The sequence below is a fragment of the Plectropomus leopardus genome, chromosome 6 (genome assembly GCF_026936395.1).
Source record: "Plectropomus leopardus strain MGB_pleo_1.0 chromosome 6, ASM2693639v1, whole genome shotgun sequence".
Taxonomy (NCBI): domain Eukaryota; kingdom Metazoa; phylum Chordata; class Actinopteri; order Perciformes; family Serranidae; genus Plectropomus; species Plectropomus leopardus.
Window position 1 is genome coordinate 38,113,764 of NC_142181.1, and position 26,617 is coordinate 38,140,380.

Consider the following 26,617-nt stretch of genomic DNA (forward strand, 5'->3'; position numbering starts at 1 on the left):
CTGCTTAGCTCCATTAGCTTAGCTCCACTTTGAAACCTGGAGCAACATCTCTTAACTTATGTTATGTTCAGACTCCTTTCACAGACATTTAAACCTTTTAGCACTAAGAAATTTTGGTTTGAATTCTTTTGGAAAAAAAGGGAATAAAAGGCAATAAACAACTTGCCAAGAAATGTCCTGCAATTAAAGGACATTAGTCAATTTAGAATTTTTTTTCAAGCATAGGGGAAAATGTCCAGAAAACTATAGTTGTAATGATCAGAATCATAAATGAATTATAATTAAGCATAATCCCAATTATCAACATGATTATTGTAACTTTTCAAGCACCTTTTTTCCAGGTAATTCAATTTTGTTTTTGTTTTTAACTTTGCGGATTTTTTCTGTGTGTGCTAACTTTCAGGTAATTTTCTTGTAGGTTAATCTTTTTTTTTTCAAATTTTTGGGCTATTTCTTACGTTGCTTATTGCCTTCTTACCATGTTTAAAAAAAAAAGAAGAAGCCAATTTTCTTAGGTCTCCAAGGTTTTTTGGTTACACCCCATACTGAACCATATCCTGCACTGTAATTTACCAGCTCAGTCTGTTTTTTATGGCTCGATTTGTGCTGCTTACAAACTTTTGTTTTCCTTATCACTAAACATAACTTCCTTGATATTTATGGCATGCCCAATGGACAGGTCTTGCCTGTAATAACTGTTACATAAGCTAATCAGACTAACCCAGGAAAAGCCACATTTGGACATCTTTCTGTCTATAAAAGCTTGCTTGCATAGAGAATAAAGATGATACAATGAAAGGGAAAAGCAGCATAGCAGCAGTTACAAATGTATGATTTCGCATTCCATGTACCTTTAACCCTTGAAACCTGGGCAAATTGGCTTGAATTGTTTCAAAAAGATGAGGAGAGGGCAACAAGCAATTAGAAGCAATTTAAAAAAATAAATAAAATAAAAACTTAAAAAATTAGGGGGCGACCAAAACAGATAACCAAAAAACCCCAAACAAACAAAAAGGAAATTACCTAAATTACTTAAAATTAGGTCCTATATTAGATTTTTAAATTATGGTAACTGTAAATATGGTTCTTTGGAATTTTTTCCTAGCCTTTCAAAAAAAAATGTTTTTCTAAATCTTCTAATTTTTCTACAATTTTCAGTACCTTTCTTTTCTTTTTCATTTTTCTACCAAGTGCAATGCAACACAAGAAAAGTGGTGTCAATCCAGATTCCAAAGGGTTAAATAAAACTTTAAATATAGTAAGGAATATAAATGCACATTGGCAACTTAAACTGGTGTAAAGGATCCTCCAGTACAGTCTGGGTTGAGTTAAACAGTACAGACATGCAAAAACATGAGTATGGTTCTGTAAAGCTTCTGTCTCGGTTCACAGGTGGAATGCATCTGGAATGATGAATTTGTGGACAGTGGTGGAATGTAGTACTACATTTATTTGCACTTAAGTATGAAATTGAGGTACTTGTACTTTACTTAAGTCTACTCTTTTCATGCCACATTATACTCCTACTTCACTACATTTACTACTACAGAAATATTAACCTTTTTACTTCACTTCATTTCTCCAATAACTTAAATTACTATCATTACTTTACCAATTAAGATTTGTAAAATGTGATGTTTACATATAAATTAGTTGACCCAGAAGTTTATAGTCCAGCTGCCATGATTAGTCAAATCATCAATTGGCTGACTGACAGAAAATTAACGAGCCACTATTTTTCATAAACATTTAAGCCATTTTCTATTTTTTTTTTTTTAAATTGAGTTTTGGGGCTGTTGTATTTGTTTGTTTGCTCTTTTTTTAAAGGATTTTCTGCATAGGGTTATTTTCCTTTTAATATTATCAGTACTGTTCAACTCCTGATTACACTCACTTACTTTAACCCTTTGAAACCTGAGCACATTAGTTTGATTTCTCAATAATAAAAATAAAAAAGTGGGGGAAGATGGCAACTTAGCAAGAAATGTCCCACAAATTATGAAAAATTAGTAAAAGAAAATGACTGGAAAATTAGTTTTTAAAAAGGGGGACAGGGGAAAGGGCAAAAAAAAAGAAAAAAGAAAAATACTTATAATAATAAATATATTATTAGATATATTAGATTATGTTATGTGACAAAAATTTATACATATTAGGCTTGCAAAAAATAAGCACTTTCCTTAATCGATTAATTGGTAAAATGAACATTCAATTAATTGATTGCTTGTTTCAAACAGTACAAAATATGTTTTATCCTCAGTCAAAGCTTACAGCTTATATTGCATATATTTTGAAAGCATTTCATAGCCTATTGATTTATAGATTAAATTTCACATGTTCAACTAAATTCTTAACACTTCCTTGTTTTTATTATCATTATTATACTTTTTTGTATTTTTTCCTATTGTTATTTTCATTCTACTTTTTTTCTACTTTTTTTTAAAAAAAAAACCAAACAAAACAAAACTACTTTCTTGTTCATATTTGGGCCACAGGACACATTAACGCAGCAGTTGTTTCTGTCAAATTATAATGAGTCAAGAAACGAAACCACATTCCTCCTCCTATAATTAACATTATTTAGCAACATAAGACTAATTAAAAAAGATCGTTGTAGTGTTTGACGCTAATAATGCAGAACAGTCAGTATCGTTTCTCTTGTGTAATAAAGTGTACTGATAGGACTATGTACCCAGGGGCTTCTCGACAGGACTGTGGTTATTTTAACGCCGCCTACTGCAGGGAAATCGAAACCTAAGTGTGGAGTAAAACCTTGTGAAAGTCTCCCATTTTGCATCAGAGTCTTAAACGCACTCCCTGCAGCTCCGCAAACCTGCGTTATTCTGTCACGGACAATGGCTCTTAATCAGCAGTCACCTTTTTATAACCCAGTAAGTCTTTCCTTGTCATTGTTTTCCTGGGAATAGTTATGATGGTTGGTATGAGGGCTGCTCGTCCTTTACGGTGTTATTTCAGGTCCGTTAGCCTACTCACAGGACTTAGAGGAGCCGCGCGAACTTTTACGCATCACCGGGAGCTGCTGTTTGATTGGATTTTAGGTATATGAATAATAGTACTAATTCGTGTTAATAGTACGTCCTTCACTTGTTCACTTGTTTACCTTTTAATAATCATTCCGTAATACTGAGGAGCAGTGTGCGGGCCGTTATTTTACAAGACAGTCTTCTGCTGCTTCCTGATTCTGTCTGTGGCACTGACAGACACCTGAGAGGAGGAAACATGCAGCAGCTTTCACACAGATTAACATTTTGTTTTCAGTGTAGTGTTCGAGAGAAGTCGTGTTGAAGATCGTTTCCCCGTTGATATGTGTTTCCCCTTCTCTAAACCAGACCTAAAACCTTAGTTTTTAATGGTTTGATACTTAGGATTTTCTCACAACCCCAAGTGTGTTTTAAAGACTTCAGCGCTCATTTTTACTTGAAGCACTCATGATTCTACTTCAGATTATTTTTTATCTTGTAGCCTATTTATCTATGCTCTATTTCCCACACTCCCCCTCTTTTTTTATGAAATATTAATATTACATATTTTATATCTTGCTATATTTTAGGCTATATTATTTTAAATAGTCATTTTTAATACTACAACTTTGATTAATGCACCAAAACAATCTCTAATCCCCCCCTGAGAGAGCGAGAGAGAGAGAGAGAGAGAGAGAGAGAGAGAGAGGGAGAGGGAGAGAGGATGACATGCAGCAAAGGGCTAAGAAGCAACCCCGCTGTGGCGAGGACATTGCCTTTAGAGCCCAGGGCGCCCCACACTATCCATTTATTATCAGTTAGTATAAATATTTAAGTATTTTATCAGTTAATATATTAATATCAGTTATTATATTAAAATATATTTAAGTATATTATTGGTTAGAATTAAAATCAGCTATTAATCTGTTATGACATGCTGTTTGTAGAGAATCCCCTTCACTGGATCCATCCATGGCGGCCTGCAGGAGGGGAAGTCCATCAGCGTTAGTGGTCGAGTCCTGCCTGGAGCAGACAGGTCAGACTGCTCTCCATCATTTCATCTCTCTGTTCTTAGTCCTAATGTTTGGTGGCAGTCACCTACAAAATGTAACATTTCCTAAAAAAAAAATAAGAAAAACAAACAAAAAACCCACTCATTTATCTGCCAGAAAAATAATTATTAAGAGAAATATTTCTGATACAGCTGTACTGTATATTTTTTAAAGATTTCTTACACCCCTCAACCCTTTAAAACCTGTGCAAATTAGCTTGATTTCTTTCAAAAACATGGGAAGAAGGCAATGAGCAGCTTAAGAAGAAATGACCCCAAAATGAGCAAGAAACAATCAAAAGTACAAGAAAACTTATTAGTTTACAGAAAATGCCAAGTTTACAGATTAGTTTAAAAAAATAGTTAAAAGAAAACAAAACAAAACAAATTTAAAAAAAAACCAAGGAAATTACCTGGGAAAAGTCCTTTAAAAATTCTAATAATTTTGTAACATAAGTTGTAATATGTAATTGTGATAACTATGAATATAGCTTTTCCTATATATAATTTTTCTTTTTCTCCTTGGATTTTTTAAATCTGCTAATGTCTTGCAATTTGTTAAACATTTATTGGCAAGTCCGTTGTAGCCTATTTCTCAAGAAATTGCATCAATTTGCTCAGGGTTCAAAGGGTTAAATACTTGTGAAAGGCATTAGAAAGCAGCACATGAAAAGTAACATTGCCCCAGGTTTCAAAGGGTTAAAATCAAGTATCCATTGGTAGAAACCTCAGGAAAAGCAACTGAGGAGAAATGGATGTCTCTCTATCACTGTAGTTTATGTATTTTATCATAGTGGTATATCAGATATATGTATGCTGGGCTACTCAGAACGGGTTTCTGGGCTGGATTTGGCCTGTAGTCCGCCAACTGATTCGGCCTGATTTATAACATCCTTATCAGTTCACTGTCTATGAAGCAGCTCCTGTCTTTGTACCCAATGACATCATAAATTAGAGTTTTAGCACTCTAGTTTTTGGATTTGTGAGAGAGTTTGTTGATTTTTTTAGTCTTAGACCATAGGAATAACATATATGAAATTTAAAAAATGGACGTAGTTCCCTTTCAGGTAGGGGTTGTGTGTCTCTGGTCTCACAGTGGGTAAAATACATGCCTTTATGTTTATGTTGTTAATAATTTCATTTCATTCTGACTTGTTTAGGTGTTTATTTAATATTAAGACACATTGTGCACAATGAATTCCATTCATTTTCAGTTGAGACCTTTTTTTTTTTTTTTTTTTTACAAAATAAAGTCCTTTGGTAGTAATTTTAATTTCATTGTGGTTTTGTAATGAATGTAAGTTTATTACACATTTACAGAATCCTAAGTTTTCTTGTAAACTATGTTATAGGTGGCTAACATTTATTGGTTCTCATCAAAACACATTGGGCCTCATGCAAGAAACTATATATCGTATCCAGGATTTGTTCTTATTTTGTTAGTAACCATTGATTTTTGGGATTAACCAATGTTTTCTTATTTTTACTTTTCTCCTAGGTAGAGAACATTTTATGAGTGGTCCAGAGTACTTGTATCAAGATAAGAGAAAAACATTTTCAAAATGCACTAATTTTAATTAATTTATATAATCAAATTTAAATAATGTTTTAGATGAATTAGAATGACTTGATTATTAAATTTCAGGGGTAAATGGATTCTGCTATACTCAGTCTGTTGATCCCAATTACTGTAATTTCATTTACTGATCATCCCTCTGCAGTCCAGAGCTGAACTGTAATCAAGTGCATTTGCTCAAGTACTGTGCTTAAGTACAAATCTGAGGTTACTTGATTATCTTTGTCTCGTACCACTTTTCACTTCTACCCCACTACACTTCAGAGATAAATAATGTACTTTTTTACGCCACTACTTTTATTAGATAACTACTTTACAAATTAAGATTTTTGCACACAAATAAAATATATATATAACAGTTGGTTGATTTATTATGCACAGTAATGATTATTTCGACCAATACAGATAAACCGATAATTTACAGATTCTCATGGCCGATAAGAACCGATAATTTCCTTTTGTTTGTTTTTCATTACCTGAGGGTATGAAAGGCTGAGATGTAGTGAATACAGATGAATTTAATTAGTGCATTTTCAGAATAAAAACAACATTTTAGACAGAAAGATGGGAAAATCGCATTTTTGTAAAGGAAAGTCATTTTCAAGAGCAAAATCAATTTCATTTCTATATTTTTTGTTGTTGTTTTTCTCCCTCTTATTTTCTTATGTCAACCTCAATTGAACAAAAATAATGCCAAAAATAATATTCTGTTTGAGTTATAGTAGAACTATAGAGTGGAACATTCCCCAAAATGTCAGGAAGCACCACAGCTACAAAACAGTCTTTAAGTAGGCCTAACTCCTTTGTTGTGATCTCTGCATATTTGCATGTTCTTCTGCTTGTTGTTGGAAGGAATCAAACATCAGATATCAGTTTATTCTGTAAACATAACTGAGCTGGAAACACACTACACCTGAATTCACACCGCAAGCAGTGTGTCCTCTCGTCATATCACCATAACACACACACGGAGCAGTAGGAGGGAGGGGGGAGACACTGGCCTGACGCCCACTAACAGCGGTGTTACTGTGGTGTTACAGCGGTTACTGTGAGCAGTGAGCATGGTAATAAATGACAGTATATTTCATCCTTGTTCCCTGTTGATCTAAATAAGTCGCTAAATGTTTCTAAATTTTTTTAAAAAAACAATGCTGCTGGGAGAGTCCGAAAAGCTGCTAAATAGCAATAAAGTTTGCACGTTAGTAGTCGTCTCCTCCCATCACCCTGGGACCTCAGAACGTCTTGTTCGTTTGTTTTTTGGACGTGGAAATGTTGTTTGATAGCATAACATCCGTAACAGTGTCCCCTACACTACAGTGAAAACACAGGTCGACGGAAAATCTCATCAATGGCGGGGAAAGAGTTAAAAAAAAAAAAGAAAGAAAAAGAAACAATGGGGGAAACCCTGCTGCTGACTGTGATGACATGTTTTGGACTGATCTGACAGGTGCAGAAGTTTGATGTCACATGCAGCATAATGCAGTGTGTGTAGTACTGGTGGAGTGAAACCATGGCAAACGGGCCGTCACTATGCGATCCGTTCCCCCTGCTCGATCTGTTCCCCGCATGCGCAAGCAGTCCACCATCTTGGAAAGCTCCCTATGGCAGCCTCACTTTGACAAACAGGTGCATCAGTACCTGATCCGTGCCTCCAAACCGTGAATATTTATGGGGAGAGCAATTATGCTTGAAAAACGGTGTCCATACTAAGAGAGCTTGTCTCAGGAAAAAATGAAGAGTATGAAAAGCAAAATGTGCATAGAATATAACTGATTATTGATCAATGAAAACAACTTGTGATTAAAAAGATGTTTGCAAATGAGGAGTTTCACAGCAATTATTTGATAATAAGAATTGATTATAATGATATATACAATTAATAACTTATTGATATTATATTTATTTTATATATTGACAGTACAGCAGCAACTGCTTGGCCAATTTGGCATTTTCTGGGTGCTTTTGGAGGTTATTGAGGATACTGAATCAATTTCTGATATTTTCAAAATGTATGGTTTAAACCAGAACTCTGCATATTCTAACTGTTGGGCTAATTTGGATTATTTTTTACTCAATTTAGACATTTTAGAGAACAAAATGAATTGCCTGTATTAGACAGGTAGCTTACTCTTTATTATGTATTTGAAACAACTGAAATAACTTTAAATCAGTTATAAACTGGACTATATTTATAAACACATAAATAGAACATAGTCTACATTTCAGTCTTCTTCCTCTGTCTCTGTGACTCCGCAACTGACAAGTTCCCTTTTTTTTTAAAACTTTATTTACACCAAAGAGGTGTAACAATAATATTCATGCAAAATACACAAAAGAATAGTACAATGTTTGAACAAGCCAGGGGTCTGATGTCCATAGGTCTTAGTCTATCTCTGCAGAAGTAGTTAGTTTGACTACGCATGTGTACATCGGATCTGGCAGGGTATTAAACATGATAAAACACCTGTTTGTCAAAGTGAAGCTGGAGCTGTCCAAGATGGCGGACTGCTTGTGCAAGTGGGGAACGGATAGGGTACTGACAGGGGCGAATTCAAAGTAATTTATGCTTATTATTATCGTTTCTATTTATTGGCCAAATATTGTATTATTGGAATTATCGGTATGACATCATAAGTCCCATTATCGGGCTGCTAATTTTCATGCATCCCTATTTATTAGAAAATTAGTTCGCAACAATTTCTTCTGTGTTAGTCATTTTTCATGCAAAAAAACCCCCAAAAACATTTCATGGTTCCAGATCTCATTCATACTGTATGTAAAAGGCAATGCTGCTTTTTCTTTTGAATATTTAATGAGTTTTTTAGTAAATTTTATTTAAATCTTTTGCATGTGTACTTTTCTGTTAATATTTAAATGCATCTTCCTGAAATTTATTTTGTTTAAGTTTATTTAACAGAAATCAGTTTCACTACTGCAAAAGTTCTTCTTACAGCCTTTTTTGGTGTCATGGAGTCGTTGCACATGGCACAAAAGTTGCCCTTATAATTTGGTGGTTAAGAATGTTTGGTGCATCTGGAGTTGACTTCTCTTATATTTTTTAATTAAAGAAAAGATATAAGATAAATTGTAGAGAATGTTGTTGTATGAGGCCCGTTGTGTGTGTCCTTAAAACACGTTATACATGTTGAATAAATTTGCTTCCCCCCGAAACATTTGCAACTCTGCTGACAAGTCAATCTAAAGTCATCTACTCACTTGTTCTGGAAGTTTTGACAGTATCATATGGTCTTTAGTTGCAAATGAACAACCAACATACATGCTTTCATTATATAGACCATAATAAACAAAATTACAGGGATGCATCAAAACATTGCTCCATAGTGACATCAGTGGTCAGATCTTTTTAGGGTACCTTAAGATTGTTTGGGTCGATTCATTATTTTGTAACTCGCAGCAAAAAGCCATATTTTGGGCTTTTATACACAATTCCTTTCATAAAAAGTAGGACGAAGACAGTTTCTTGTACACCATCAAATGATTTGTGTTTATTTCCAGGTTCCATGTGAATTTGCAGTGTGGTTCCAGGACCAATGCGGACATCGCTCTCCACATCAACCCACGCTATGACAGCCGCCCTGGTTATGTGGTTACCAACACCTTTCAGCACAGTAGCTGGGGCACTGAAGAGAGGAAGCACAACTCGCCATTCCCTGCTGGCTCGCCCTTCAGCCTCTACATCACAGTCTCGAGGGACTCCTACCAGGTCTGTAGGAACAAAACTAATGACAGCTAATATTCTGGCAGATTTACACAGAAGAAATTAAGATAGAAATTAAATTCAGGAAGATTTTATTTCACTACACCAACAAATACTGTGTCTTTAAAAAATTATTTAAAAAGTACATAAATATATTTTCAACACACATTTAATATTCTGTTTTAGATTTCTTTTTTTAAATAGGCAGATAAAAAAATATGCTCATGCAGAAATATTTTTCCGTTAGACACAAAATTAGACACAAATAAAAAATAAAACTATATATTTTCTCTCTCCAGCTGAACGTCAATGGTAACCACTTCATGGAGTACAGACACCGTATCCCCTTTCACCAGGTGGACACCATCTCAATAGGCGGGAAAGTAGAAATTTCCTCTATTGCCTTCCAGAACTCTATGGTGAGTATGCTACCAGAATTATGTATGATATCCATTGTGTTTTGTACTTGACATCAATGCTCTCATTACAAATAACCCCAAACTTAATAAATAAATCAACATGTGAACAGTATAACATAAGGATAAAGTAGATTAAACTGTTTTTGTTTTGTCTTCACTTTCTTGGACAGCCGGCATTTCCTGCTCACCCTGCATTTCCTTCACATGCCTACCCCTCCCAGGCTGGCTTTCCTGCTTTTGCAGGGTTTCCGTCACAGCCTGGATTTCCACCTCAGCCTGGATTTCCAGCCCAGCCTGGATTCCCCGCACAGCCTGGATTTCCTCCTGCAATGCCTGTGAGTATCAGGCAGGATGGACATTTTGCAGAGCTGCTCTGGGGCAACAAGAACAGTAGTAGTGAAGTTTAGGGGTCTGTTAGCACAAATTGCAAGACAAACAGATACATTATTCACTTAAACCTTATGCTTCTAGATTGTTTTGGTTTCATTTGTCTAGATTTGAGCTATTTTTGTCTTATTTCTAAATCCATGGATAATGAAAATTCATTTTTATGTGGCAAAAATAGAAAATATTTTATTCTGACATTTAAGTATACTGTTATTCTAGGTTGGCTTGTTAGTCATCTTAATTTTCATAGCCATTTTAAACTACATATATCATAGTTATGTTACTGTTTACTGTTTTGAAGCTTCCAGTTTTGCATTTTGGGTGTCGCCATCTTGGAATTTTAGAATGAAAGAAAGACACTTGCTAGCTTGGTTAGCACAGTGCACGGTTAGCTATGATAATGCTACTAATTTTTGACAGGCTTAAGACTATTTATTTCACTAACTGCAAAAACTGAATATCCAACTCTATAGAAGGTTTTTTAATACAACCAAATGCTGAACTAAAATGACAAGAACCATTTTTGGGAAAAATTTATTTGACTTGTACTTTAAGTTTTTAGTTTGAGGCGGGGTTTATGACCAATACTGCAGCCAGCCACCCGGGAGTGATCAAGATGTTTTTGCCCTCAGTTTTGGGGAGCTGTCATGTCTTCCATCTTTTTAGACAGTCTGTGGGCTTACACCTAGGGATCGAACCACTGACCTTCCGATAAGAGTACGACCCACTCTGCCTCTGAGCCACAGCCAACTTAGGTATTAGCTGTATTCGATATAAACGTGAGTTATTAAAATTTTTTTTACTTCCCCTACAGCTGTCATTAATGTTGAAATTTACTATAGAGACCACATCCATTTTTTTACCACGCTGTAAACATATTAATTTCTTTTGTTACATTGGGTATTTTGAACATGGGGTCTATGGGGCTTGACTCACTTTTGGAGCCAGCCTCAAGTGGCCCGTTAGAGGAACTGCAGTTTTCCACACATCCATATTAGCTTCATTTTTCAGCTCCAGAGGTTGCTGCTTAGTCTACATATAGTAAAAAAGCTCATTAGCTTGTCTGCTGACTCTTCAGCTGTGTTCCAAATTTATACCACATAATTCTGTACAGCTCTACATAGTTATTGTCATTATATGCTGCTTTAGCAATTGTTATCCAAAATATTTAACATACAGGAAAGGATACAATACATGCCACATCAGATGTCAGAGTGAGAGCAAGCATAGACTGTAAATAAATATGGATGACACGCCCCCTCCCCTCGCTATGATGAAGTAAGGTTAAAATATCGAGGATGTGGGTGCTGCTATCTTGCAAGGGTGATGTCAGAGTGTGCGCAGTAGTGATATCTGCTGTGGGGGAGTTCCCGCCAAAACATCTGTCCGACCAATCATGAGCAGTTCCATTGAATGCGAGCGCATGGATTGGCTGTCATAGCTGTCAATCATGGTCCCCTTTTGTATACTTTACTAACTCATTAAAACCAAACCTCTTTTTTTAAAATACATTTTATTTATACAATCTTCAATAAAACAAACCAACATTATAACAAGTAAATACAACAGAGAGAATACCAAAAGTTAGCAAAAATAAAAATAGACTGCCAGCACTCAGTCAAACCAAAGAAAATAAAAGAGACCAGTACCAAAAGGGATCAAGGCAGGCCCCGTGCAAGCTAGGATAGCAAAGTTCCTGGGTGTGAATACAAAAAACAGTACAGTTCAACTGAGGAAGACAATCAATTCACAGATTGGGATCTCTTCCTCCTGATATGTTCTATGAAAGGACCCCAAATATTATTAAACTTGGCATCAGTGTCTGACAGAGTGTACTGAATCTGCTCAAGATGAAGACAAGAAACCAAATAAAATCGAATTTATCATAAAAACGGATCACTTGAACAAACATCAGGGTGATGAGAACTACCTTCAATGACGGAAACCATCCTTGGGAAAAATTCATTTGGCGTGTACTTTGAGTTTTTAGTTTGACCTATGTCCATTCACTAGCATGGAGGGGCAGGCTTTATGACCTATACTACAGACAGACACCAAGAGGCGATCCAGATTGAAAAGCTACACTTTGGGGGAGCTGTCACGCTGTCCATCTTTATATACAGTCTATGAGAGTGAGTGGCAGTTAGACTCCAAAATGAGACAGTAAAATGTCTGTTTATCTGTCTGGAGCTGTGTAACCACCACCCACAATTTGATTAAACGATCAGCACAATGTGAGCCACTTCATTTCCTCTGTGCACTGCATTATGAGGTGTTCATTCATTCCCACTCAAAAATCCACTGTATTTAGTAAACATACTGTGTATTATGTTTTTATTTACTTAATCACTGAGCACACAACATAATCAAAACCTGCTTAGAGTCTGTTTTTCTGGTATGGATTTGAGTCACTAAAGACCATAAGGGCGGGTACACAGAACCCTACATTGGGCATATGGTTTGAGATGGCCACACTGGAGGATAGAGTGAAAAGCCATCATAACGAGAGGAGACATGATAACATGACATCATGACATGATAATGCTTAAATGTGGAAACATAGCAAACATTTTCAGAGGAACTCTCCTGAAAGTTCTCATAGTGTTGCACTCGGCTGATCACACAAAAGGGAACAGAAATAGTTGTGTCAGGAATGAAAAACCCGGACTCCTGTCTCTCTTCTGCACAGCTGACCAATCATTGCATGAAGTGTGTTCATTTGAGAATGCCAGTTTCAGAAACTTACAGAAATTGAAAGTGTTGGGGGGAGGGGGTTCATGAAGCTATTTGACCATCACAAACACTGGTAGCTTCACACTTCCCCCCTAAAAAAGATTCTTCACAAGGCAGCCAGCCAAGATGTTTTGCAGTATATTACTACTTCCTGAAGAGGGGGCATCAGCAGCACATGCTACATTTCAGGTTGCATTCCTGCAGAAGCAAGCTCTTGAGCATTACACACTGCCTTAAAGTAGATCTTTGATCGACTTTCAAATGTGTTTTATTTGAAAATATTGACATATAACCATAGAAATGAACAAAAGTGCTCTCATCTTTGATCTATAAATGAACGATACCATTCGTTAAGTTAACTGGATTAAAACAAGGATGGATTATGATTGTATTTGTATAATTAATTTTCACTTTTCCTTCTCTGCACAGGCTGTTCCATATAAGAGCATCATTAGTGGTGGACTTCAGCATGGCAGGACCATCACTATCCAGGGGACTGTTAACCCAAACGCCACAAGGTCTGACTTCTTTACCAATCTTTGCTGGATTTTCTCTGAAACCAACATTGTTGAAAGAAAACAACATGACATTTACACCTCAAGACCAAGGACTGTGTCTGTAGAGTAGTTGAGAAAATACAGACCAACATAAATACACACTGATTGCAAAAAATGAATTATTTTCAATATACTACATGTTAAGTTGATTTTCTTTTTATCATCACGTCCTAGTATATGTCAATGATTAGCAGCAACATTGATTTTTAGACATCAGTATTTTTTGTGCAGCGTCAAATGCCCACACTCATACCACTCTGAGCACAAAATGTGATTTTCAAAATCAGGCTGTAAAATATATCATACATTAATATGATATCATACTTTCACTGAGTTTGGACCCCTTTGAATTTTTGTTGAATACCCCTGCTCTAGATAATCAAATGACGTGCTGTGAATTCTTGAACCTTTCCACTGTCTGCAACTTCAATATGCTGAGTCATGAAACAAATCAAATACTACCCAGGCTTAAGTGGATACAACATGTAGGATAAAGATTGTCTGACATGGTGATGTTCTGTATTTTCTCTGCATTAACCTCAGTATCTGGTAAATGTAGTCTACTCTTTTCGTGTCAGGACTGACTGAGTGGATCTTAAATTATGGACCGTGCCTTTGATTCAGTTTTTCTGTGGCAGGGTTTGTCCTCCAAACAGCAGCTTGCAGTTGTTTCCTCATTCTAATAACAAGTGTTGCCAGTTTCTCCACTTTTACTGAAGTAGCTGCCCACAGAGAGAAACTCTCAAACTCACAGAAGGTGTGTGCAGTTCTACTACATGTGTGCCCTCCTGTTAGGTGATTTTATTCATAAAGAGTTTCTCAATAGATTATATCGGTATATATATGGTATTTATACAACAGTTAGTTACGACCAAGAAATTTGATTGGTCAAGAGGCATTCCATGAGTGCTGATGTAGTAGTACAACATCACTGGGACCGTTAACTTTTAACTCTGCATGTATCACTCTGAGAGCGGAAACACGCTGGAGCAACGAACTGTCAGATCAGATTAACTTATCTGAATCTCACAAGCTGCCATAGTGTCTGTCAGACTCTGATTTCATTGAAAACAGAGATAAATGTTCATGGTACTAAACAGCAGGTCTGTGCAGAACATTAAGACCGAGCTAACACAGATTAGCAAGCAGCGTGCAGGAAAAAGTTTATGTGTTGCTAGGCAACAGCTATCACATCCAGAGGTTGTGGAACTATTTGTGTCATCGGAGCCAAAAAATTCATTAATTTAAACAAACAAATCATAATCTATTATCGTTTGTTACTAATAACAAATAAAAGACGCTTGTAGAACTATTGTATAAAAGTAATATCACACTCAAGGTTGTGTTGTGCTGTATATCATCACGGCTGTGATTATTTTCGGCCGAATCACAGCCGTGATGATATACAGCACATCTCTCAATCTGGTGTGATATTGCTTAAATCAAGATGGATATTGAAATAGAAAACTACAAATATGAGTGCCTCAAGATATGGCATAGCTCATCAAGCACATTATATATACATATTTACGGTACATTTCATACAACTCCCAACAAACTGTTTAAACCTTTGTGCAATTCCTTTCAAGGAGGCAATGAGCAACTTTGTAGGAAAAAAAATAGGGAAAATGTATCCATCCATCCATCCATCCAAAAGTTTGGGGCCTCACAAGAGACAGATAATAAAATAATGGTCAGAACTGAAGCAGCAAAGGTTGAGGCAATCTGACTTTTATTCCCTAGTTTGGATCAAGCTTTAAACATACTGGTTAAATAACAATATTTCAAACTGAGAGTCCAGTTTGTAATGCAGATTTGTGTAATAAATGCATCTTATCATCAGGAGCACTCTCAGACTTGAAAATGCTCCTGCACAACTAGTGAAACCATGAAACAACTGTTTTCAGCAGTGAACTAGTAGTTCCCATGGCAGGTAACCTGAGCTTTATCTGTAAAACTGATGCAGTTCATCTTTACAAACTTAAATATATGAAGGCATGCATGCAGGACGCTCGGTGTCATGTTGTTCTTATTGTTTCCTCTGTGTTTCCTCTCAGGTTCGCTGTGAATCTTAGCCATTTGTCTGGCATTGCTCTACATTACAATCCACGTTTCAGCGAGAACTGTGTGGTTCGAAACACCAAGCAGAGTGAGCAGTGGGGCGCTGAGGAGCGTGGCGGAGCGATGCCGTTCCGCCGGGGACAGCCATTCACGGTACCACTGCACACACTTCACTGACAGCACACACTGAGCAGGTGGAGGTGGAACATACTGGCAATAGGCTTGCATTTAAGAATGGATTTCAAGACAGTTTGTATTTGTCATTGTATCTCCAACATTGAACTATGTGCATCATTAACCCTTTAACACCTGGATTGACATTTTTTCGTGCTGCATTCAGATGTCTTTCACAAGTATTTAACCTTTGAAAAGTGAGCACATTGGTTTGATTTCTTAAAAAAACAAAAAACAAAAAGGCAATGAGCAGCTTGTTGTGAAATGTCCCACAAATTTGAAAACAAAAAAATCTGTAAAAGGTTATGAAAAATGACCTGAAAATTAGCTGTAAAAAAAGAAACAGAGAAAATAATTTGAAAATTATCAAATAACTGGGGAAAATGTATTTTTTTAAATTTATATTTATAATTATATATTTAAAATTAGGCAACAGTACACATTTCTATTATAATGTTATTTTTTTATTTACTATTATTATTATTATGTTTTTTCGAACTTTTTCCCTGGTCATTTTCTGTTTTTGTTCTTAACCAGTTTTTATTAATTTCTCACAGTTTTTTTGGGTCATTTTAAGTTAAGTTGCACATCGCTTTCTTTCCATGGGAAGAAATCAAGCCACTTTACTCAGGTTCCTAAGGTTTAAACGAACATTTACTTTAGAAAAAATGGGCCATTTAAAAAAATATTAAGATGTTAAATCTCTCAAACTCAGAGTTCATAAGTCTGAGCATGAGGTCGCTTAATTTATGTCAAAATTCTGAGCACAAAATAAGAAATCTGATTATACTGTATATTTATTTAGAATTGTGACTTGGTTATCTGTAGTTCCTCTGCTATAGACTAAATGTCAGTGTGATATACAAAAGAGAGGAAATCATAACTGCAATCATGTCCTTAAGAAGGAGTCCGATGTGTCTAAAGGACTGTTTTTTACACGACCGTACTGGTGGTAGCTTTGGCTGGAGCTTTGGCCATTCTTGTGAATGGGATATCTCAAGAATGCCTTCAGGGAATTTCCTAAAATTTGGCACAACCAACTACTTGGAATCAACGATGAACTTATTATATTTTCTTGATCACAGGTAAAAGTCGTTGTGCCTTTGTGTGTCTCATTCTTGTGAATGCAATACCTCAAGAACACCTTCAAGGAATTATTTTCAAATTTGGAACAAAGGTTCACCTGGACTCAACAATGAAATGATTAGAATTTCGTGGTCAAAGGTCAAGGTCAATGTTAACTCAACTGTGTCATTCTTGTGAACACGATATATCAAGAGTACCTTCAGGGATTTTTTTCAGATTTGGCACAAACGTTTGCTTGGGCTAAACAGATAAGAATCTGGCATTCAGAGGTCAAAGTCAGTGTGACCTTGCATTCATCTCATTCTTGTGTATGCAATATCTCAAGAGTTCATCTTATTCTTGTGTATGCAATTTCTCAAGAGGGTCTTGAAGGAGTTTCCTTAAATTTCGCACAAACGTTCACTTGGACGCAAGCATCAGCTGAGTAGAATTAAGTGGTCAAAGGTCAAGGTCACTGTGACCACTGTGACAATAACTCAAAAGTTTATATGCTGATGATGACAAAATTTCACATGAATGTCTAATAGGATAAAATGATGAAGTGATGACATTTATATTCAAGAGGTCACCTTCATTGTGACATCATGATGTTCTGCAAAAACACTTTTCTGGTCATTATTTAACATCATATCTCAGGAAAAGAAGGGGAGAGATTTGGTCATATACTGAATTGGTGACACTAATCTGTAAACTGTGCTGATTACATAGTTCTTCTGTGCTGCCGGGCAGAAAATATGTGTGAATCATCCACAGACATAGATGTAAACTGTAACTGCAAATTGACTGGTTCATGGAAGCAATGCACATTCTATTTCTTTTTTCTTTTGCTGACAGCATTATTTAACAGATATTCTTAGCAAATATATTACGCCATCTTGAAAGAAGATTACACGTTTGTAGTGGTGTCCTCTATCAATATTTCCAAGTTTCATTTGGAGAGATAATTTTCTTTTGTGATCCACTACTTTCCAGACCTGATCCAGCCATGTTTTAAAGGCCCTCTGTGTGAGACCTTGGTGACTCCTAGTGGAAATATCAAAAAACACAAGTTTGTTAGTTTTAGTTATTGCAGAGACTCTTCAAAATATGTGACGGCAAATGCCCTTTTCTTTTTCAGTTGACCATCTGCTGTGAGAATCAGTCCTTCAGGATTGTGGTCAATGGGATGCAGACACACACCTACAGGCATCGTTTCACTCCCATCCAACACATCAGCACCCTGGAGATCGATGGAGACATCAGTCTGACCTATGTGGTGGTGTAGACATCCACCACCTGTAGATTCTCCTCACATCTCACACACCATAATAATCAATCAATTTATCATCAGTTCTTGCTTATTGATTGGTTTTGAGTATTTACTGGAAATTTTTATATTTACTTCCTGCGTATTCATCCTTCAAATTATTATTCTCATTTTAATATTTTTATACTGGAAAGGTGGTTTATGAAGGAAAAATCAACTAACATTCATCAGGCCAGTCATTTCAAAAGTGAAGGTCATTCTATGGGGCGTCTAGTGGTTCAGTGGATAGAGCAGGCGCCCCATGTATGAAGGCAAATGTCCTTGCTGCGGCAGCTGTGGGTCTGACTCCAGCTCACAGCCCTTTGCTGCATGTTGTCCCCTCTCTCTTCCCCATTCATGCTGTCACTCTGTCCTATCCAATAAAGGCAAATACCTTATGATGCACTGCAACTAAACAAAAAATAGATTGTCTTTTATTTCTGTTTTTTCTGTCAGTGGATTTAATGCAGTCTGTATGAATGCAGTGTAGCTTTTTACAGAAGATGAGTTCCTAACCTGTGTGCATTATAATAATCTTGTTTTGTCTTTGACCCAGTTTTTCTTAAAGTTAACCTTATCTTAAACTTTACTGGAGGCTTGGTATGACAGCCCAAGATTATATATAAACATGACTGTGAGGCTGCACTGAGGCACAGTGGAGCCTTTAGCTAAATGCTAAGGGACTGTTATTTATGGGAGGGGAGGGAGTGTGCAAAATGCTGGCGACCCTTTAAACATTTTTTAAGCACAGGGGAAGGAGTTGCGTTTCAGACTGAGCTTAGGGGAAGGCACATTTACCTTTAAATGGACATATTTTGTATTTATTTTAGATACCCTTAGAACCCTAAAACCCACAAATGAATTAAGGCATGTTTTCTTTAAAAAATCTCCAGAATCACACAATTTACTATAACCAAACACTATGAAATATGGTTATGTACGGTGGGGGGAGGGTCATGTATTTCCCCAAGTCACTCGGGGAGGCAATCATTTTGATTGATCTCAGATAAATAGTATGTAAGTAACTTCCAAAGAAAGCCATGTTGCATGTTGATTTCTTCTTTTTGCTATTAAGCGCACAAAAATATTCATAGGATGTTGAATTTCATAAAATGTGTGATTTAAAAATCAAAAATATTTTCACAATATGCTTTACTTTTTATAAGAAAGGGTTTTGAGTGAACATTTTCACTGAGCACATTCAGCTAAAATGGGATATATTGCTTCAGTGAAACCAGCAGATGTTGAGGCTACGAAGTGCCATAATTAGGGCTGCACCTAATGATTATTTTTTTATTGATTAATCTATCAATTATTTTTTTGACTAATCGATTAATCTATCAATTATTTTTTTAATTGATCAAACTATTATTTTTTATTACTCAATAAATATAACAAAGAATTTACTGAAACTAACATTTTAATACTTGTCATACACTGCAGGGCATTATTCCCCAATAAAACATAGCCCTGTCTTAACTGGTAATCTGTGTTTTACAGTCTGATGTAAAGTCTCTCCAAAAAAAAAAAAAAAATTAAATTAAAAAAAAAATGCAAGAGCTTGTTCCACTCCACATGAATGTGCAGCAATCTACATTTATCAATCCAGCAGCAAAATAAATAAAACAATGTAAATTCCAAGTCATTAAACAAAACAGTTACTCTTTGTTGCAGTAACAAACGTCAAATCTAGCAGTCCAGCAAAACATCTTACAGTAAAATTAGTGCAATTTGAATAACTGTAACTTTTCTCTTACAGAAATAATTATAACTAGTACATTCTTTCTGCATCAAAATAATCCAGCCTTAACTGGGCTTTAAGGCATACCGCTACCTGCTGATATGAGTGCTGTATTTTCATATCTATAAGCACATATTCCACTCATTTATGAAGTTATACAAGCTCTTGCACAGCGGACAACCCCATCCTGTAAATGTTTCCAAATAAATGCATTGTGTCAGCAACTGATGGCATTCTGTCCACAGAGACACAGTCAGATAGGTTTTGCTTTGAAAGGGAAGCAAGGAAGTTGAGGTAAAACAAACATCTTTGTATTTCCTCATCTCCGTGACAGAGATAGACATTAAACTATTGTATTAAGTTGTACAGAGTCAACTAACGCGAGCGTCACGCGTAAAAAAACGGCGAGCCACCGTTTCTCTAGATGTGCTGCAGCTGACCCGCAGCTCAGACGCGCCTGACAAGTGACGCTCTAACTTGATACACGAGCGCCGAAACAAAAAACAACACGCCCGGCGCCGCTCACGTTCTCATTACGCGCGCTGTGTGAAACGGTGCAACGCGTCGACGCACGTTACATGAATCGACGTATTCACGTAATCGATTACGTCAATTACGTCGACGCCTTAGCCATAATCCTGTAATGTTGCAGGCATGTTTAGTATTTTTATTACTCAGATAATATTAAAGATGACACAGTGAGTCCATGACAGTGACAATAGGCCAGAATTAGCTGCAGTGTTTACACAAACAAGCACACACATGCATGTCCATTGTAGACAAAATGGCACAAAATTCTCGCATTCTCCTTTATTAACAGCATTTACTTTTACTTTCAATACTTAGTTACATTTAATATAATAAAATTACTTTTGACACTTAAGTACAGTAAATATCAAATACTTTAAGACTTTGAGTCAGGTAATATTCTAATAGTAGGTGATATGGGTGTCAGGTACTTCATCCACCATTGGTTTTAAGTGGTGAAAAAAGTGATGAATTTTTTTTGATACTCTTTGTGGAAAACAATCTTCCAGTGCTTGAGAAATTAGCTATTTTTCAAGTATTCATTGGGGTATTTTCCCTTTAAATTATTGTTATTACTATTACTACTACTACTACTACTACTACTACTACTACTACTACTACTAATAGTAATAATAATAGATAGGATTTATATAGTGCTTTTCTAAGTACTGAAAGACGCTTACATAAAACAATTGAGCAAATGCAAAGAAAAATATTTTTCCAGAGTGGACTATTCTGACCTGCACTGCCCTGGTGTTTGCAGTGTGGATGAAACGCTTCCACAGTCTACTGCAGATCCCTCCACAGCGGTGCAGCAGTCAGGCTGTATCTGCGGTGTGTGCCCGGCAGGGGGAGCCTGCTACCCGCCTTAAACTGCAGCTCTGAGCCTCAGCACAGACTGGGAGCAGCCAGCTATGTTAACGTTAGCTAAAAGCCAGTCTGCGGCTTCTGTTCCTTACGAGCCGAACTGCACCCATTAACCAGGACCCAACGGTGCTCCATTAGCTCTACTGGAGAACAGTGAGTATTTCCTTACAAAACAACCTTGTGTGGACAGAATGAGGGGGCACGTTTAGTTAGGAGACAGCGATGTTGGAGCAGGCAGTGAGTCGGGCTGACCGGATCATTTTCATAGGATTTCTGTGTTGTTCCAGGATTTGCTTCACCAAAAATGAGGGCAAAGAACTGAGGCTGTGGCTGCAGCCAATTGGGCTATTTACTGAGCTACATAGCTCACGAGAAAGTTAGAAAAAATTTTCACGAACTACTCTACTCTCTTGTGTTTTTGGAGCTTTTTAGTTCACGGGGGAATAAAAAGGAAGATACGTGTGATTTGGTCGACATTCCCCGCACCTCAGCTAGCTAATGTAGCCGAAAAGCTACACCTATTTTAGCCCTGTCATGTTTTGTTCCCAGACTTCGCTGTGAATGCGGAGTGGGGCAAATATATGTGCGTTAGTGAGCCTGCCAGGTGTTAGCATCGTTTAAACCTCAGCTGTTGTGTAGATAAAGAGAAAGAAAGAGCTGTGACCATGAGCCTTTTAATGTTCCCCAGTCTGGTCTTCACACACTGAACGTGACGGTAGTGTTGATGCTAAAGCTGTCAATTCACGGGGGCGCTGCTTATTGTGAAAGACAAGAGGTAATTACTGAAAAGACCTTTTAGGAAACTTTTTGGCAATTTGGTTTGTAGAAAATGGTTTTAGTAAAATGTGAGCTTGGTGTTGAGGCACTGAGTGGTTTTGTTCTAATTCCCACAGCACTGTGCTTTGATACAAGGTACACGGTAGATTTATTGTCATTTTCCTTAAACGTGGTTTTAAGAAGAAATGAAATTAAAGATGACCCTAAATCATGTGTGCTGTGTTTACAATGCTAAAGTGTGACACCTTCAGCCTGGGAGTACACATCCAGTATTACCTGGGCCATAATCACAGGAGGAGGCTGTGTGTGTGTGTGTGTGTGTGTGTGTGTGTGTGTGTTAGTCACTTTAAAGCAGCTAATGAGAAGCAGGCTGAAGGATGTGTGTGTGGATGTGTGTTTGTGTTAATCTGTGGCAGGAAGAGTTCCTGATTTTTTAGGCTGTGGAGAGATTCAGCTAAAAATGAGGCCAGGAATGTGTTTTGGTCCTGCCAAGCTCCTCAGATGGGCCTCTGTAATGTAAGAGTGTTGGAGGTCTTCATTGAGGTAACACTGTGTCTTAAACATACAGACAGTTACATGCTGTGGGACTTGTGATGCTGTTGTACTGTCTTGCAAAATAAATCTAGTTGCACAAAAATATACAATAGCCAGAAGCTAGTGGGAAGGAAGCTGTTCACTTCCTTTGTGTATATATATATATATTTGCATTATTTTGCCCTTTTTAACGAATATTTCATTCAGTCGCTGCTGTCTTCTTTGCTGCTGCAATAAAACAATTTCCCTCACAGGATTAATTAAGTATTTCTATTCTACTCTGCTTGCTGTTTTATCAATTCTGAAACTTGAATTGGTAATATGTTATGATTAGACTGACACCACAATATGCCATTGCAAATACTTTTCTTCTGGATTAAAGAATCCATTTTATTTTGTTTTATAAATATTCTATATTATATTTTTTAATATTATATAATATAATTTAATATAATATAAATATTTCTTTGAAAACAGAAAATAGCGAAAAGAGCCCATGGTGAGGTCTAACAAACCATCCAAAACCTACACAGAAAGTTTATAATTATGTTAAATAGTTCATTTCATTAGTCTTTTTATGCTGCTATTATTGCTTTTTTTTAACTGCTTTTATTTGTTTTATTTGAACTACATTAAGAAAAGCCTTGCAAAGTTTACTTGAGAATAATCACATCACATTAAAGATTCATTCATTCATTAATTCATTCAACCTCACATTCACACAATATTATTTATAAAGGTAAACAGCAGTTTTTTTGGTAGAAATAGAAGTTTGTGTTAAAAGGCTGACAGAAAAAAGATGCACACACATTGGTGAGATTTGTCTCATCTATGTGTGCGCATTAAGGTTTGTTTTTTTGTCCATTAAGTTGCATTTGTATGATAGCACTCAGGCTTCACACCATGGTATGCATAAAACTGGTATACATCTGCAACCCTGATGTTGATATTATAATGTATATTTAGATGTACAACAATATAGGATTTTTATTGTCATTCATTCCTAGCACAATAAATGATTTATACAATTAATTCATTATCAAAATGACTGTAAATATTGTAGGGAGTAGATGGGATTTTGTTAATGCATTATTAATGATGCCTTTTTACTTAAATTAACATTATAGTCAAGAGAAACTGTTACCTGACTGTTTCAACTGAGTGAAATGATCAGTGAGTCATCACAGTTACTAATTCAGAAAAAAATCTTTTGAAATGAGTATAGAATGTATATTGTCACATCAATGATAGTTTTTGATTGAAAATATTTGTGTCAGTTTCATATGGAAATCACTGACATTTTCTCCATATACTTAAAATATTTTGTAAGTTTAACTCAGTTTGCTCTCCTCGTCTCTCCTCAGGGGACTCGTCCCTGTTGGTCACAACAAAAGCACCTGAGAATTGGACCTCCACTTCTGTAGGGTCAATAGAGCCACGGTGGACGGAAACACAGCATTTAGTTAGTCACCATGTTCAATCTGATGAAAAAGGATAAGGAGAGGGAAGGAAGCAGGAAGGAGAAGAAGGATAAAAAGGAGAGGATGTCTGCAGCAGAGCTGCGCAGCCTGGAGGAGATGAGCATGCGCCGCGGTTTCTTTAATTTGAAGAGGGAGGCCAAGCGTGAGTCCAAGAACAAACTGGAGATCTCCAACCCCATTCCTATCAAAGTGGCCAGCAGCAACGAGCTCACCCTCACTGACATCGAGTCGGACGGCCTGAGTAACCGGAGCAGCATGGTTTTGGATGACCAGCTGAGCGCTGCCAGCTCCACTGATGACCTGAAGGGTGAGTGTGGAGGAGGACAGGATGGACACCGCAGCTCAGTGCGGGATCGTGTGGCTCACTTTGGTTCACTTGCCAAGACAAACTCGGCGCAGGTTGGTCAGATGATGAAACGCTTCTCTTTTTCCCAAAAAAGTAAAGAGGAGAGCCCCTCAGAGGGCTCCACCCCCTCCGGCCAGAACTCTGCCGCCCCGTCCCCGCAGGTGGAGAGCAAAGTTTTCAGCATGCTCCGCAAGCACAGTCTGAGGCAGCACCCTGAAGCAGCACCAGCTACCAAAAAAGTCTGCATCCCTGAAGTGGTCGACAAGACCTTCCCTGCACAGCTGCAGCTGCCGGCCGTGGTCGCACCGAGTGAGCCAGAAACCCGAGAGCTGGAGCTCCAACGCCGCAACACCGGGGACTTTGGATTTTCTTTGCGCCGCACCACCATGCTGGATCGCAGTCCTGACGGAGGAGTTTACAGGCGTGTGGTCCACTTTGCCGAGCCCGGCGCCGGCACCAAGGACCTGGCACTTGGACTGGTGCCGGGAGACAGGCTGGTGGAGATAAACGGACGGAACGTGGAGAACAAGAGCCGGGACGAGATAGTGGAGATGATCCGTCAGTCGGGAGACACGGTTCGGCTGAAGGTGCAGCCCATCCTGGAGCTGAGTGAGCTGAGTCGCTGCTGGCTGAGGAACACAGAGGGACTGCGCAGGGAGGCCAGACATGTAAGCAGCTTGTCCACTTTCTATGTCCACACAGAAAAAGCTCACGGTTACACTCTATCTTTTTTGACAGGCAGATTTACTGAAGCACAAATACAGCAACGTCCCAGACTGTCAGGGATGCAGTGTTTGGGCTTTATTGACGAGCTGTTTAGTGTCTGATCATGACGTGGGGGGTGATGCTTGCTGATTATTTGTGCCTTATGTTGTTTTGAAAGAATCTTCAAGATTTATTGAACTGAAAGAATTTCCTGGTTTCATGAGTTTCCACTCTTTTCTTGGCTCTACAAAGCATTTGTTAAAATGATGGCTTTCTCACCACGATGACACATTTTTTTCACATTTCCTGTAGATTCTTCATTTCTTTGACGACTTGAAGTCCACCAAACATGAACTTGGGATAAATTTATACTTTATACATTGATGATGATGGTGACCCTTAGTTTTCATTCATTTGATGGAATACCATTAGTTTCACATCCAAGTAGAACAAAGATGTCATTTTGATACAGCTGTCAATTCTGACTGCATTAATTTCCTTCAGGATAAATAAAGTATCTCTATCTATCTATCTATCTATCTATCTATCTGTCTATCTAAATTCTTTCTCTTGTCGAACTTGCAAACATGGACACACAGCAGGGGAGCTTGTTATAAGCTAAGTCAAGTCAAGTCAAGTCAGTTTTATTTATATAGCCCATTATCACAAAACATGGTTTGCCTCAGAGGGCTTTACAGTGTACGACATCCCTCTGCCCTTAGACCCTCACATCACCCAAGGAAAAACAAAGCTAATTCGCTTGTAAACGGATCTGCAAATGTCTCTTTGGTCAGGCGTGGTCCTTACGACGTGGAGCAAATCTACCCATGACATTGAGCTATAGCAGGTGTCTTTACTTTGTGTCACATTCCCAACGGTGTAACACTGGCACAGTGTTTATTATAGAATTAGAATCTATGTGTGGCTGTAGCTGACATCGAGAGGGGGTGGTGTTGGGGGGGATTGTAGTTTTTTGTTGTTGTCGTTGTATGTGCACCGTCTCTACGTTAGGATGTTTTTGTGGGTTTGTGGTAGAACTTGTTGAAGTTTCTGCAGATTGATGGATGATAGAAGCATCTGTAGAGCGGTGAGTGCAAGCTAATTTGTAGACCCATGGCAATGAGCGATTAAGTTTCACTTTTTCTGTGGCTGACTATCTGCTGCTCCATCTGTGCCCAGATTGCGGTGAAATGCATAACAAAATGTCAGATATAAATACACCACAATACCAGAATGGTCCAGCTCCAAAAATGTAAAACTAACATTTGGCAGCAGAATTCCAGCCAACATCAAAAAAGCTGCAGATAAATTTTAAATTTCTTTTTTACTTTTTACATTTCTTTATTTCTTTTTTTTATTTAAATGTTTTTAAACTACATAATCTACCAACCAGAGGGTGAGAAACTCCTGGCCTTCTGTGCCTTTGTTTGCACACATGCTGCCCTATGCTACATGTGACGTATCCCAATGAAAGTAGCTTAGGAAAACAGCTGTTAAATGCCACACGCACGCTCTGATGCTCATAGTACTACTGTGTGAAAATGGCTTTTGTAGAACCAAACACAGAAGAGCAACAGGTGACTCTAGTGTCAGAGAGGAACAGTGCGTCG

General features: G+C 37.4%; 2 protein-coding genes across 6 annotated transcripts in view; both read left to right on the forward strand.

The window, feature by feature from the left end:
• Positions 1-2,731: 2,731 nt before the first annotated feature.
• Positions 2,732-19,507, forward strand: LOC121943022 (galectin-9-like). The gene is made up of 8 exons (XM_042486380.2): positions 2,732-2,891; positions 3,929-4,017; positions 9,125-9,332; positions 9,626-9,745; positions 9,916-10,080; positions 13,295-13,383; positions 15,480-15,636; positions 17,861-19,507. Exons 1-8 carry the CDS (start codon positions 2,856-2,858, stop codon positions 18,005-18,007), a joined length of 1,011 nt encoding a protein of 336 aa, XP_042342314.1. The 5' UTR covers positions 2,732-2,855; the 3' UTR covers positions 18,008-19,507.
• A 1,652-nt stretch (positions 19,508-21,159) lies between these two features.
• myo18ab (myosin XVIIIA b) overlaps positions 21,160-26,617 on the forward strand; it is a 219,690-nt gene continuing 214,232 nt past the window's right edge. For 4 of the 5 annotated variants that reach the window (XM_088079413.1, XM_088079407.1, XM_088079408.1 and 1 more), the window contains exons 1-2: positions 21,160-21,317; positions 23,840-24,970. In XM_088079413.1, the coding sequence (XP_087935539.1) occupies positions 23,948-24,970 (1,023 nt within the window). In that variant the 5' untranslated portion in view covers positions 21,160-21,317; positions 23,840-23,947. Of the gene's footprint in view, positions 21,318-23,839; positions 24,971-26,617 lie in introns of those variants that run through there. The other variant, XM_088079402.1, reaches the window with a different exon arrangement.